This window comes from Rasamsonia emersonii, assembly GCF_000968595.1.
Source record: "Rasamsonia emersonii CBS 393.64 chromosome Unknown ctg1118621760112, whole genome shotgun sequence".
Lineage (NCBI taxonomy): Eukaryota > Fungi > Ascomycota > Eurotiomycetes > Eurotiales > Trichocomaceae > Rasamsonia > Rasamsonia emersonii.
In genome coordinates this window covers 23,039-36,660 of record NW_013563177.1, presented here as the reverse complement: position 1 = coordinate 36,660, position 13,622 = coordinate 23,039, and the positions used below count along the sequence as shown (strand labels likewise).

At 51.2% G+C, this 13,622-nt stretch overlaps 4 protein-coding genes across 4 annotated transcripts; all 4 read left to right on the top strand.

Moving 5' to 3' along the window:
• Window positions 1-162: 162 nt before the first annotated feature.
• On the top strand, window positions 163-771 carry T310_4410 (C6 finger domain protein; the record flags this gene model as incomplete). Its single annotated transcript, XM_013472697.1, has 2 exons — window positions 163-165; window positions 406-771. 2 exons carry the CDS (start codon window positions 163-165, stop codon window positions 769-771), a joined length of 369 nt encoding a protein of 122 aa, XP_013328151.1.
• A 3,699-nt stretch (window positions 772-4,470) lies between these two features.
• On the top strand, window positions 4,471-7,332 carry T310_4409 (C6 transcription factor; the record flags this gene model as incomplete). The annotated part of the gene is made up of 6 exons (XM_013472696.1): window positions 4,471-4,492; window positions 4,531-4,928; window positions 5,011-5,711; window positions 6,061-6,198; window positions 6,256-7,159; window positions 7,312-7,332. 6 exons carry the CDS (start codon window positions 4,471-4,473, stop codon window positions 7,330-7,332), a joined length of 2,184 nt encoding a protein of 727 aa, XP_013328150.1.
• Window positions 7,333-8,319: 987 nt separating this feature from the next.
• Window positions 8,320-8,961, top strand: T310_4408 (uncharacterized protein; the record flags this gene model as incomplete). Its single annotated transcript, XM_013472695.1, has 1 exon — window positions 8,320-8,961. The coding sequence occupies one exon, from the start codon at window positions 8,320-8,322 to the stop codon at window positions 8,959-8,961; it is 642 nt and encodes a 213-aa protein (XP_013328149.1).
• Window positions 8,962-9,598: 637 nt separating this feature from the next.
• On the top strand, window positions 9,599-12,813 carry T310_4407 (L-aminoadipate-semialdehyde dehydrogenase; the record flags this gene model as incomplete). Its single annotated transcript, XM_013472694.1, has 4 exons — window positions 9,599-10,605; window positions 10,664-10,714; window positions 10,744-11,662; window positions 11,710-12,813. 4 exons carry the CDS (start codon window positions 9,599-9,601, stop codon window positions 12,811-12,813), a joined length of 3,081 nt encoding a protein of 1,026 aa, XP_013328148.1.
• Between the last annotated feature and the right edge of the window lie 809 nt (window positions 12,814-13,622).

Sequence of the window (13,622 nt, the reverse complement as noted above, 5' to 3'; positions counted from 1 at the left end):
GCCCTTCGTTTTCCAAACGATCATCCCCTATCAAGACGGCCTTTATTGTTTCTTTTCTTTCTTTGTGCGAATAGGAGGTGCAACCTCTCCCAGCATAATAATCGAGCAAGCCTCTTTCTAGCAAAGACCTCTCGCCGCACGTTACCCGTGTAATGGCGCAGCATGGTATGAACAGGCCTCTTCGCGCTCTCGCTCCGCGGCTGCCGTCGGCAGAGAGCCACTTACCTGCGTCAGCTGCTGAGGAGAGCAAAACCAAACGGGCATCGACCGCGTGCAAAGAATGCAAGAGACGTCGAACAAGGGTATATATCCGCACTTCCCCACGACCAGTGATAGAAACCTCTAACTCTATGAAATATCACTCGAATAAACGATGTTGATGTTTGATACTCACCCTTCTTCCAGTGCAGCACCGGGAACCCCTGTACTGAATGCGCTGCCCATAATCGTGAGTGCGTCTACGACGAGGCTGCCGACAGGCGTCGCAAGGCCTTTACCAAATTCACGCAGGAGCAGCTGCAATATTACCGTGGATTTTTGGAACGTCTTCTTGATTCGATACGGTATGGTGATCGTGATCGTCTCGACGATATGATCAACGTCATCCGTAGTGGTGCCTCGATGGACGAGATAGCCGCAATGGTCGACCAGATCCTTGGCGAGACAAACAAGGCCGACGTGATGGACGAAGACATGGGAGAAGAGGCGGAAGAAGGCAGTGAAGCAATGTCTGGCCTCGTGGAAGGTTTGACATTAGACCCCAACAAGTGAAAATCCGAGAGCTAAGACATAAACGCGGCAGACACCCCCTGAGTTCGTCCTGTCCTGTACGATGCCTGCAACTCAATCGAAGAACCCGAAATGACGCCGAAACCTCGTCTTGAAGCTATACCTCCTGGAACTGATACGACTGTCTCCTAGAAATTCAGTGAAATTTTCCTCTCCCGATCCAGTCTCATCCCTCCTGGAACTCTCGCCGAAGTCCAGCCTGATACCGACGAAGCGAGCAATTTCTGTTCTGTTCCGGTTGGAAAGTCGTCGCTTCCGGTTTTAATTACAGGAAGGGTGTGATTGGTGCCGCGACGAGGAAATGACGCAGTCGGTTCATCTAAGCCTTCGTTGAGTGATCGCATGACATCGACACGGCAATACGAACTCTGGTGCGTAACAACGGTCAACTTTGCTGATTTTTGTTTTGCTCTCTTGGGCTCTGGAGTTGATGAGACGTATTTTGGTGTCCCGAGAGCCGAGAAGCGGAAGACAAAACGGCTACAGGGTGGTGGTTTTAGACGGCGTCACAGGCCAGTATAGTTTGATATCATGGACTATATATTATAGAGGCTGGCCTACGACAAGATTACGAGATATTTGCAATTTTTATGTTGAAGTTAAATTGTTATGACAAGATTACACATACGCACACTGTTGAGGCGTTCAATGGAGAGATGTTTGTGATCAGTCTGCAAACCGGGAATCAGAGAAGCATTACCTACCATTGTATCTTTTTATCTTGGCTATTATTTTACCACATTCCCTGGGCAATGAATTTATTTACAAGGAAATCTGCTAATCCTGTGTAGACGGACCGTGCAGATATTCACAGTGAGGGCGTGAACATTGACTATGCTAGAGATTCTTCGATGCGAACATGTTCGTCCTTTGACCCCTGCTGGCCGACGATACTCGATATCCTTTGTATGTCCATACGCCGGGATTTCTGGGATAGAATCAGAACTTACAGTCCGTTGTGCCTAGTACAGGAACGGCCACTGGCTGTTGGCTTGTCACCGATGGTACGAAATCTGCCATCAATGGAACGCGCTGGATCGCAAAAAGACGCTGAGTTGCTTGCTGTCCCCGGAGAGTTCCACGTCGGGAACTCGGAAGTCGACCAAAATAATCTTTCGAAGGTGGTCCAGCACTGTTTCCGCCTTTAGCCCGGTTGGCAGACAAGTATCTGTTTCAAGACACTGTTCAAGAATCATGTTAACTTTTTAGTCCGCCACGTATGACGCCAAATGCTTAGCGTGGGCACCAACATCACGTTCGCTCCTCCCGGACCCATGACGGTATCCATCGATCGTTGCACGAACGGCGGGCCGTTGCAGGTGTTCGTCCACCCGATGAGGTAAATGGGTCGGTCAGATACTGATCTGCTCGACGCTTCTCTGCAGCTCGTTGATCAGGCGTATCGCCGTCACATTGGCCCCTTCGATGAGAAATGTGTAAGTGCCTAGCGTTGTGGTCCTGTTGATCATGGACGTCATCCAGAGGGTTCCCTTTTCACCCGAACCGGACCGACTGGAGACCGCTGGGCTCGGCATGGATTATACAGTATAGTCACACTTGAAACTTCCCCATCCCTCTGGGGAGGTGTGACTTCAGGAGCCACCGACTTCCCCACTGGCCCCGGGTTCTTCGTCCGAGACCAGTCACCGTCACCGCACTGAGGCCGAGACTTCTTTTCAGATCCCGAAGCGCGTCCGGATAACTATACGATGTATACGATGACGTACGCTGTGTCTGCTTTCATGTCGACCTGCCTGGCCCCGAGATGGGGATTCCGTTGTTGTGTCCTCACCGGGGACCTCCAGCCTGGCGCCTGATGGGAAGACGTCCATATGAATCACGACGGGACCAGGGCCACCGGTGAATTTGCTGGCCACGTTGGATATTCCCACCCTGAGAGCAAACACCGTGAATAAAACGTCCTTTGGCGAAGGTCTTCCAATCAAGATGGCTGGGTCGTGTCACCTGGATGATGGTGCTTAAGCGAAGGACTCTAGGAACGCAACGTGAAGGTGTTTATCGGCGTCGATTATTTTTAGAAGCCATTCTCGATCCAGTTGAGACATGATGCGGCGTTCCTGCTATTTCCTTTCCTTTTTTTTTTTCTTATTGACCATCTTTACTCACTCGCTTCAATAAACTATCGAAAAATTTGAGATTGCTTAGAAAACATAACTATCTGAGTCGTATTGAAGTAGTGGATTTTTTTTTCCTTTTTCAAGGATCAGTTAACAACTACTATCATTATCGAATGAAAATCCCTATAATTCAGATTCTAGATACCTATGTATTGTACATATCTAACTGAATCATGCCTGCAACTACTACTGTTTCAGCTCACCACACGCAAGGTCTTCTTCTCGAGCAGGCTATTTATCAGATAAACTCACTGCAAATATCTCTCTGTGCAGAAAGCAACCTAATTAGTTGAATGCTATTGATTCGTCATTTTTTACAAAATTCCCGGCACCATTGGATTCAACGGTACTTCACATACTGTTCAAGTAGACAAAATACACCACTGAGTTACCGATAAAAATATATAATCTACAAGCACAGACCGAAAACCACAGCTGAGTTCTAACTTTATCATAATGCCATTCACATGGACCAAAAAAAAAAGAATATGCAAGACGCGGACATTTAAAAGAACAAAACATACAGAAATTAATCGGGCTGCTTGGTAATAATAATGCCTAAATGGGTGTCGCAGAAAGGTTCTACTGTTGTACAGTACAGTACAGTACAGCAATCAAATGTAATTGGTTAGGTTGCGTCTCCTGCTGAATAATAAGCGGTAAAATTGCTGATTGCAGCAACAATAATACGGAGTATATTGATAAGTCTTCGATGGTCTTGGTTGGTGGCCATCCCATCAGGGTACTGTACTGTACAATCGCGGGAGACCGGATCAGATTTCCCGTCGGGGAGAAAAGTACTACTCCGGAGTATTTCTTTACCATTACCACTTTTTATTCTCTCTCTGCCCAGCCGTGTAGCTGTTATCTCCTCCGTTTTCTTCTCTCTCCCTCTCTTTTCTTTTCTTTTCTTTTCCTTTCCTCTCTCTTTTTCTTTTAAAAAAATCCGGTTAAATGGGTGATATGGATATCTCCCACTATACACAGCCGGGATCACCTCCCAGCTGAGTTCAATCAATACATACTTCCCTCTTCCAAGACATGCCAGCATGACCCAAAGAAAAAAAAAATGAAAAATACAAAATGGGTTGAGACTGCTGAAAAAGAAAGTTTTATGGCGAAAAGGGGTATATCAACCTGGAGAGCAAATTAGTTAATAATTACCCCGCATCCATCCATTATTCCATGCAGGATGCCCCTCCCCGGTCTCGTGACTCGTTAAATACAGTACAAAAAAAGCGTTGGAGAAAAAGGATAGGTATTCTTCTCCCCGACGGGGGAAACCCAACTGAGAGAATCTTGGTAATAAGATGATACTTTCCTCCCCGATGACCCCGGTCTCCCGCGATTGTACTGTATGTACAGTACCTTGATGGGATGGCTACTAGACCATGAGGATCTTTGTGGAGAAGAAATTCCCAGCAGAAAGTAGAAATGCAAAATTCTTCATGACTCGTAGTCGCAAGAGAAATGAACTAATAATTCTGCCCCCGGAATAATTCCATCGGTAGTCTCGTCTAGTATGTGCAGGATAACAAGCATCATGACTGACACTTTTACGCACAGTACGTACATCTGACAGCAATCTAGCATAGTGGGTAAGATCCACACGGGAACTGGTGCATGAATACACGACCCTGGACAAATACACAGATGGAATCTTCACGACGTGGCGAGGCAGCTTCCAGATGCGAGGTGGGATGCTGGTGCGGGGGAGCTGGCCCCAATGTCGCGCGAGCACCAAACGGCCTGACTCCACCTCGATCCCCAGAGCAAGTCAACCTCAGCCGGACCCTCCTCTTCGCTGGCACCAGCCGCAATTCGTGGACCAGCAATGATTCAACCATCCCCATCTCCGATCCTCACGGATGGATAGTGCCAAAGCTCGAGGGCAGAAGAGGAAGGCCTCTGACAGCCCGGCCGGGGACACGCCGACGACGCCTGCACGGCGGAAGATCACCCGAGCTTGTGATTCGTGCAAAGAGTATTACTTTACTACCTGTGGGTATCGTCTGCCATAATTCAATCTGCTGATAGTCGTCCAAGGAAAAAAACCCGGTGCACCGGCACGCTGCCATGCCAGAGATGCGCCAAACTGTCCCGGGCGTGCGAGTACACCGCACTGTATACCAGAGGCACGCCCCCCTCTCCGCTGCCGGGGCCCGGGGCACCGCCCAGACAAGCAGCGCCAGGCGGCTCTCGTCGCGCCGGAAGCGATCATGGGACTTCGTTGATCAAGCTCCCGGCTGCAGGGAAGTCACCGCATGCGCAATTGCGCCAGAATCACAGGTCTCTTCCAGTGCTGTCTCCGCGAAGTAGTTCGCCCGAGCCCGAGGCAACCGACTTGGAGGGAAACTACCTTGGCCCGTCGTCGGGGATATCCTTCCTGACGAGGGTCTGGCGCCGTCTGAAACAGGATGATATCTCCATGACTCCCCGGATCCCGGGAGACGAACCCTCCAAGAATACGCCGGTTTTGATGTTCGGCGACCGGCCTTTCGCGACGGAGGATGACTGGAGGGCGCTGGAAATGCCGCCATTGGAAAGGGCCATGAAACTCGTGGAGATCTATTTTGACTTTGCCGTAGTCACCTATCGCTTCCTTCACAGAGGGATAGCAGAGTCGCTTGTTCGAGCTGTATACGAGAAAAAGATCGCCCCGTCGAACCCTCCCCCGAGCCACTGGGCAGCGAAAGCAGCGATTGTATTCATGATATTTGCCGTGAGTACCCTGCGCGAAGAACAGTTTAAAAGAAATGACGAGGTTCACGCGCGCAATGAAAGGTATGATTTGATGCGCGGTTCGCCTTCGCGACATTCGGCTAATATCACCAGTGAGCGATGGTATGCTGCAGCAAAGCATATGCTATCCATCGAGACGGGACCGCCGACGTTAGAGACCATTCAAGCACGGTTGGGCTTGTGTCTTTTTCTCCTTTCGTCCTCGCGTGCAAACCAATGCTGGTATATCTTTTGGCACGACCATGCAGCTCGTGACAGCACTCGGACTGCACAGGAGGAGACCATCCAAACCATCGCGAGGTGGACCTGCATATATAGAGCACGAGCTACGCAAGCGGGTTTTCTGGAGTGCCTACACTCTCGATAAGTATCTCAGCATGATGTTTGGCAGACCCAGGTTGTTGGATGACGAGGACATCGACCAGGATCTGCCTGACGAGGTGAACGACGAAGTAATGTCTCTCGAAGCTCCGAGGCAGAAGACGGAATCAACGGACTGCATGATGATCGCATCGGTCCTGCATTACAGGTTTGACTCAGCACATTCCCCGACTAGTATGTCCCGAAAAAGACTTTTCTCATGAAGGTATCCTAGGCTCGGCCACATACTCGGCGAAATCTCACGCCGGGTGTATCCCACCAAAGCATCTTCCACCGTGGCGCCATTGGAGGCTGCGATCGACCTTACAGCAGAGCTTCAGAAGTGGAAGGAGAGCGTACATCCCCTCTTCAGCAGCGTCCGGCCGTCGAGTCTGATCCCGCCTCTCTGTCGGCAGAGTCACGTCTTACAGCTGGCATATTCTCATGCGATGATCCATGCGACGCGTCCGTTCCTTCTCAATGATTTCACGGACCTGAGTCGACGACCAGTCGTGGCACATGACTTGATTACCACCCACGTGCAGAAATGCATCGACGCGGCCAAGAACGTGATGATGATGGTGGATAATTTCGCCCGCCAAGGAATGATGCTCGAGTCGTTTTGGTTCACGCACTATGTTTGTTTCTGTGCCATCATCGTGGCGTATATCTACACCATCCAGCAGCACCAGTCATCCCGGGACTCGAACTCTCCCAGTGTATCCAGCAGTGCTGGTGAAGCGCAAGATATATTCCGTCTTGCAGAAACCTGTCAGCAACATCTCGCCCGGGCGACACGGAGGAACTGCCCAAGCCGACGGTACAGCATTATTCTCGAAGAGCTGCGACTCGAAGTCCACCGACAGATTGGGTCCAATGTGCAGCCAGCAAGTGATACCCGCAGGCCCGATAACGAGGTTCCAGAGCGCATTCCTACGGAGTTCAATAACCCTAAGGAGGGAACGGGGATCAATCAACCTGCGATGACGTCCGACTCCATGAACTACGGGCCGTTTCTAGCTAACCTGCCAGCAGCAACGAACCTCGAAGCTAACCATGACATTGGCGATGACTTTAACTTCCTTGAAAGTTTGGAGGGATCTGCTTGGTGGACTCAACTCGACTCGTGGGTATGTAGATGGATGGTCCTCGAGACTTGAGGCGAATGTGCGCTAATCTATACTTTTCAGGCATACGCGAACATCGCGAATGAATCTTCAACATGGAACTTTTAACCTTCGGTCCTTTTTTTTTTATGAATACTGATTGATATGGCGGATAGGGTGGTCAGAGGAAGAGATAGCGATCACTGGATTTAGGAGAACCGAAGATAGCAGGCTGACTTGATTTTTTTGACTTGATTTTTTTTTTTCTTCTAGGCTGGTGAACTGTAAGGGTTAAGTAAGGTCTAAACGGAATGCCTGATCAGGTAAAGAAATACATAACAATTTTCTATAAGAGTTAACCAAAAATAAAACCAAAAAAAAAGGTTTTAGAAAGAAAGTAAATTAACTCACCTAGTAGAACAATGATTACTAAGTCCAAAAATTCAGCTAGGTTATGCAGGGCAGGTATGAAACCACCCTTCCTAATAGGGGTGTATAGGGCTGTTCCCGACAGTAATACCTACTAAATACATGTAAATCAAGATGGCTATCCTCACCCAATGATAATTTCCCTTCGCGACCTTGAAATACACGAAGCTAGGTATAATTTTTTTGGCAGCTGCATGTAGCAAAGGATAAGCATTGTTCTTTGTCCATGGGTTGCTGCATGCTCGAGCGGAAGGCACGGCCGCGGTGTGTGGCGGGGTGCTCCTTCCTTCCGGAAACACAGTCACCAAGAGAACTTGGAAGCCACGTGCCTTCCAGTTCTTCCACTTCAAGGAGGACGATGGCTGATAATGATATTTATTAATCTGATCTGCTTGCAGACTGAGGGACGCAGGTACCATGCCTAGGTAAGAAGCCCCTCTGACGCCATTATGGGGCAGTCTTGCACAGTCCCAACTCCACCCGCGCAAGCAACAGGACGAGATCCCAAGACTGCATCCAAGCCATAGTGTTCATCATGTCGCTTTCACAGCCAATGAAACTGGCGCGAGATGATACCATCTGCCAATCTCGACGACGATCTCCATGCAGCAGATCGATTAATCAAGGGCGAGCTCGAGCTCCCTCTGGTCGATCGATCTATCTTATAAGACCACCACACTCCGTACACTGGTTCAATCTTCACCAACTTCCTCGTTGACGGCCGTCTTGTTCTCCATCCTACCGTACCAGACAAAATGCAACCTCTTCTGAAGCAGCTCGCCCGTCCGCTGGCTTCCTCTGGAGGCCAATTCCTGTGCCGAAGCGCCGTTTCATCCTTTCAGAGAACCCTTCCTCTCAGCAGGACCATTTCGCGACTCCGGGTCCCCTCCGAGTCGGAACTGCCCGAGTCCACGCGTCAGCTCATCTCGAAACACCATGGCGACAACTGGGCTCGCGCTTTCGCCGTGAACCCAGACACCATTCGACGCTTCGTGACCTACTATGAGGATATCTTCGGGACCAAGACTCGTCTTCCGCTCCAGGAACGCGAACTGCTTGCCGTCGTCACCTCCGCCGCCAATGGATGTGGTTTCTGCCAGGCCAACCACACCCTCGGACTGGCGGCGGCCAGCAATGACAAGCTGCGCGCCAAACGGATTGCCTTGGACCACCACCTGGTCGACTTGACCGAGCGGGAACGTGCGTTGGCCGACCTGGCGGAGAAGCTGACGCTGACGCCGCGAAAGATCGGCCAAGAGGACTTTGACCGGCTGCGCAAGGTTGGCCTCTCCGACGAGGATATTCTAGAGGCGGTGGAAACCGTCTCCTGGTTTAATCACTCGAACCGCATCACGATTGCGTTAGGGGTTGTGCCGGACGCTCGATACTTCGAGTAAATATAGTGACGGCCCAGCAGGGTTCAGCGTTCTTGCAACTTGTGTATCAGAGTTGTGGTTTAGAAGGGAATATCACAGTATGGACATGATATAGTTTTCTTTCTGCAGAATGAAGTTCATTTTCAAGCATATTGACTGGCTGCCAGATAAAGTAATCTACGGTGTGCTTGTCTTGCAAGCTCCACAAAGCGACAATAACTAAGCCGCTCCAATCATTTGAAGTATGTCATGCTTGTATGATTTATGATTTAAGCAATACATGTACTCTTAACTGTACTCCGGTTCTCGACGTCTATAGTACACATCCGGTCCACCGGATAAATATCCGCCATCTTTTCCGCATCGTCTCGGCCTCGGCTCCGACGCATTGTCTGCAGGTACACAACAACCTTGACCATCTACATCGCAGAACGGAGCAAGGTCACTCGCAATGGATCAAGGAACATGTCCGCCTGATTGGAGACCCCGCTGAATTTTATCCGGGCTGATGTGGGGGTTCCGCGGTGGATGATGCCTGGGGACAACACTCCGATCTGATCTATATAATGCCGGTGATGGCCTTTCCAACCTGCCACACCACATTTGATTTCTCGATTGAGATTCGTTTCGTTGGGAAGATTGTCAAGGGCTGTCAAAAATGTCGTCCGCAGCCACCACCCTGTCAGAGGAGGCGAAGCAAGTTCCCAGCATCAACATCATGCTTGCGGGGTCGGAACCGCTGACCATCGATGAACTGATCCGTCACCGCGCGGCTCTGGTGCCAGATAAACCATTGATTTCTTACCCTCATTCGGGCATCCAGTATGTCGACTACACTCTCCGGCAGCTGGATGTGTTTGCCTTCCGGGTGGCACAGAAACTCGCAGCCCGACTCCCACCGCGGACCTCATCCGCAGAAAAGCCTGCCGTCGTCTCTCTTCTCGGCCCCTCAGATCTGAACTACTTGGTGACGCTTCTGGCGCTGTCGAAGCTGGGCCATACGGTCCTCTTGCTCTCGACGCGCATCTCGCTGGAAGCGTACGCCTCTCTGCTGGAGAAAACGGCCTCGAGGCATATCGTCATCCACGAGTCCTTCCGGGACACGGCCAGCGATCTGCAGAAGCGCATCGACGGGTTGGAGATCGACGAGATACCGAAACAGGAGGTCTATGATTACCCCATCGAAGACGATATGGACACAGTGATTGCGCCGAATCTGGATCCGCTCCAAGAGGCGGACCACATCGCGTGGATCATCCACTCCAGCGGCTCTACGGGCCTCCCGAAACCGATCTTTCAGACTCAGCGATCGGCGATCAAGAACTATGCGACCAACATGAATATGCGCGGGTTCATCACCCTGCCGCTGTATCACAACCATGGCATCAGCTGCTTGTTCCGGTCGATCCACTCGTGCAAGAGCATCCACCTCTACAACGCGTCGTTGCCTCTGACGAAACAGTATCTGCTGGACATTATGAAGACGCACGACTTTGAGATCTTCTACGGCGTGCCCTACGCCTTGAAGCTCCTGGCGGAGTCAGACGAGGGCATCCAAGTTCTGTCGAAGCTGAAGATTGTCACCTTTGGCGGCTCTCCGTGTCCGGATTCCCTGGGCGATAAGCTGGTTGCCAACGGAGTTCATCTCATCAGTCACTATGGATCGTATGTCCTTCGTTCTTAGGTTACTAGTGTTCTTGTTTAGATAAACTGACTCGGATAGGACGGAAACCGGTCAATTGATGACCTCAACCAGGCCCCGCGAGGACAAAACGTGGGACTACTTGCGGCCATTCGACGCAGTCAAGCCGTTTCTGCGGTTCGAAGAGCGCAGTCCGGGGATTTATCGAGTTCGATCTGCCTTGATGGGTGGCCATCCAAGGTGGCATCCAACCGGCCCGATGGGTCGTACGCCACCAAGGATCTGTTCATGAAGCACCCCACCATGGAGGCGTACAAATACTATGCCCGACTGGACGATACTATCGTCCTGGTGAACGGCGAAAAGGTCAATCCGTTGGAGCTGGAAGGCGCCATTCGGCAGGACGCCGCAGTCTCGGAGGCGATCGTCTTCGGCGCCGGCAAGGCGAAGATCGGGATGATGGTCGTCCCTTCTGCCGAGGGAGCAGCGCTCTCGGCAGACCAGCTTGTCGATCAGATCTGGCCCAGGGTCGAAAAGGCGCAGACGGCAATGCCTGCGTATGGCCAACTTTCACGAGACATGATCAAGGTCCTGCCGCCGGATACGCAGTATCCACGAACCGACAAGGGGACCATCATCCGGCAGGCCTTTTACCGACAATTCGGGCAGTTGATAGAAGAGGCTTATGCAGAGAAGACAGCCGAGGGGGCTCTGTCGTTGTCGGAGTCGGAACTGAAATCGTTCCTGAAGGAGCAGCTTAAAGATATCTTGCCTCCAAAGGCGTACGCCGCATTAACCGACGACGCGGATTTCTTCCACCTAGGGATGGACTCGTTGCAGGCGACGCAGCTGCGATCTGTACTTGTCCGACGCATCGACACGAATGGACAGCCGCTCGGGCTGAACGTTGCATTCGACTATCCGACGATCAACGCGCTGGCGCACCATCTGTATTCGTTGCGTTCAGGAACGGCGAGCAGCGTCGACTCGGTCGAAGATGTGATGCGCAGGTTGATAGCCAAGTACGGGGAGTTCCAGCAGCATACTCCGCTGCCGAATGGCCTTGCTGGCCGATACATAGTAAGTGCGACGCCTTAGATTCAGTTGCGAGTTTCTAATGTAGCTAGGTCGTCACTGGAGCCACTGGTTCGCTGGGCAGCCACATTGTGGCCAAGCTATCATCGCTGCCAGACGTGCAAAAGGTCTACTGCTTAATACGAGCCGGCTCAACTATCGAAGCATATGATCGATTGATCAGATCGATGCGTGAGAGGCAGGTTTACGAAACGCTTCCAAGCTCCGCTCGCAGCAAACTCATCGCCCTGCCGTCCGTTTTCTCACATCCCACGCTGGGACTGGACTCGCAGACGTACAACCTGATCGCCTCAGAAATCACAGATCTTGTCCACTGCGCTTGGTCCGTCAATTTCAACCTGCAGCTCGCCAGCTTTGAAAAGGACAACATCGCGGGTCTCAAAAACCTGATCGGTCTCTGCCTCAAGTCCCAGCGGCCGGCACCGGCATCATTCAATTTCTGCTCGTCCGTCAGCACCGTCATGAACACGGAAGAGGACGAGATCCCGGAAGCCCTGCCCGCGAAGCTGAAATACGCCCAGGGAATGGGCTACGCCCAGTCGAAGCTGGTCGGGGAGAACATCTGCCTTCGAGCCGCGGAGCAGACGGGCCTTCGCGCGCGCGTCCTGCGCATCGGCCAGGTCATCGGCGACACGCAGCACGGGATCTGGAACACGACGGAGGCAATCCCGCTGATGCTGCAGGCGGCCGTGACGATGGGCGCCCTGCCGCGACTCGACGAATGGCACCGATGGCTACCCGTCGACGTGGTGGCGGACATCGTCATCGAGGTGTCGCTCTCAGCTAAGAAGAGCGCGGGGTTGCTGAACGTGGTGAACCAAAACGCGTTCCACTGGACGCGAGACCTGCTGCCCTTACTGCACGACGCAGGCCTGCAGTTCACCGAGCTCGAACAGCGGGAGTGGCTGCGGCAGTTGCGGGCGTCGAACCCGGACCCGGCCGTCAATCCGCCCATCAAGCTGGTCGAGTTCTTTGCGTCAAAGTACGACACCGATGCGCCGAGACGCTCGTTCAAGTGGCACACCGACGAGGCTAGGAGGTATTCTCGGGCGTTGGCGGATGCTAAGCCGCTGGACCAGGCGTTGGTTGACAAGATGGTGGGCTATTTCAAGAGTAGGTGGTCGAAGACCGCATAGCGGGCAGTACTTGATAGAATGGTGATCGTGTAGAAATTTTGAACCTTGTCTTGGAAGAAGACCCCCCTCTGTCGTGGCAACGATGCGATCGATGTGAATACAGGTCAGTCGACCTACCTATCTGCGTCCTGTACGTACGATCATCTTGGTCTGAGCATTGAGAGAGCATCTTACGATAGACAGACAGCATTGTCAATGATGGATATCTTTCACATCGGCCTACTAGTAAATCTCTGTCCGAGCATCATGCAAAAACTTGTAAATCCATATGAACTGTACGTACATTAATACCCTACCTTAAGTAAATTATTTTAATTAAAATCTGCTAAGACGGCAGTACTGTGCAGTACTACATATGTACATACTCCATGGCATGTACTCCGTACTGTTGCACTGTACTTACTCCAAGCAGGATAATGACCAAAAAAATTTCCCAACATTTTAGCCCAAAAGCAAAGCTTACTTTACTTATATGGGCAAACTGCGAACTTAAAAAAAACCCCTCAAAAAAATAACCAATGACCAAAGCTTAAAATCTAAAAAAAAGAGGTCGAATTTAACGTTAAAGTTAAAAAAGAATAAAAGTAAAAACAAACCCCGGGTTTAGCGGGGTGTTAGTTTTATTTTAACCATGGACTCGCGGGGAATCGAACCCCGGACCACCCCCATGCTACCTAATGCTAAGGGGGTATTATACCACTAAACCACAAGCCCTGGCTGCTTGGTACGGTAAGCTTAGTAACGGATTTTATTCCGGGGAAAACAACTCAGACACTAATGTAGTGTACTGTTACTAAGGAATTTACGAG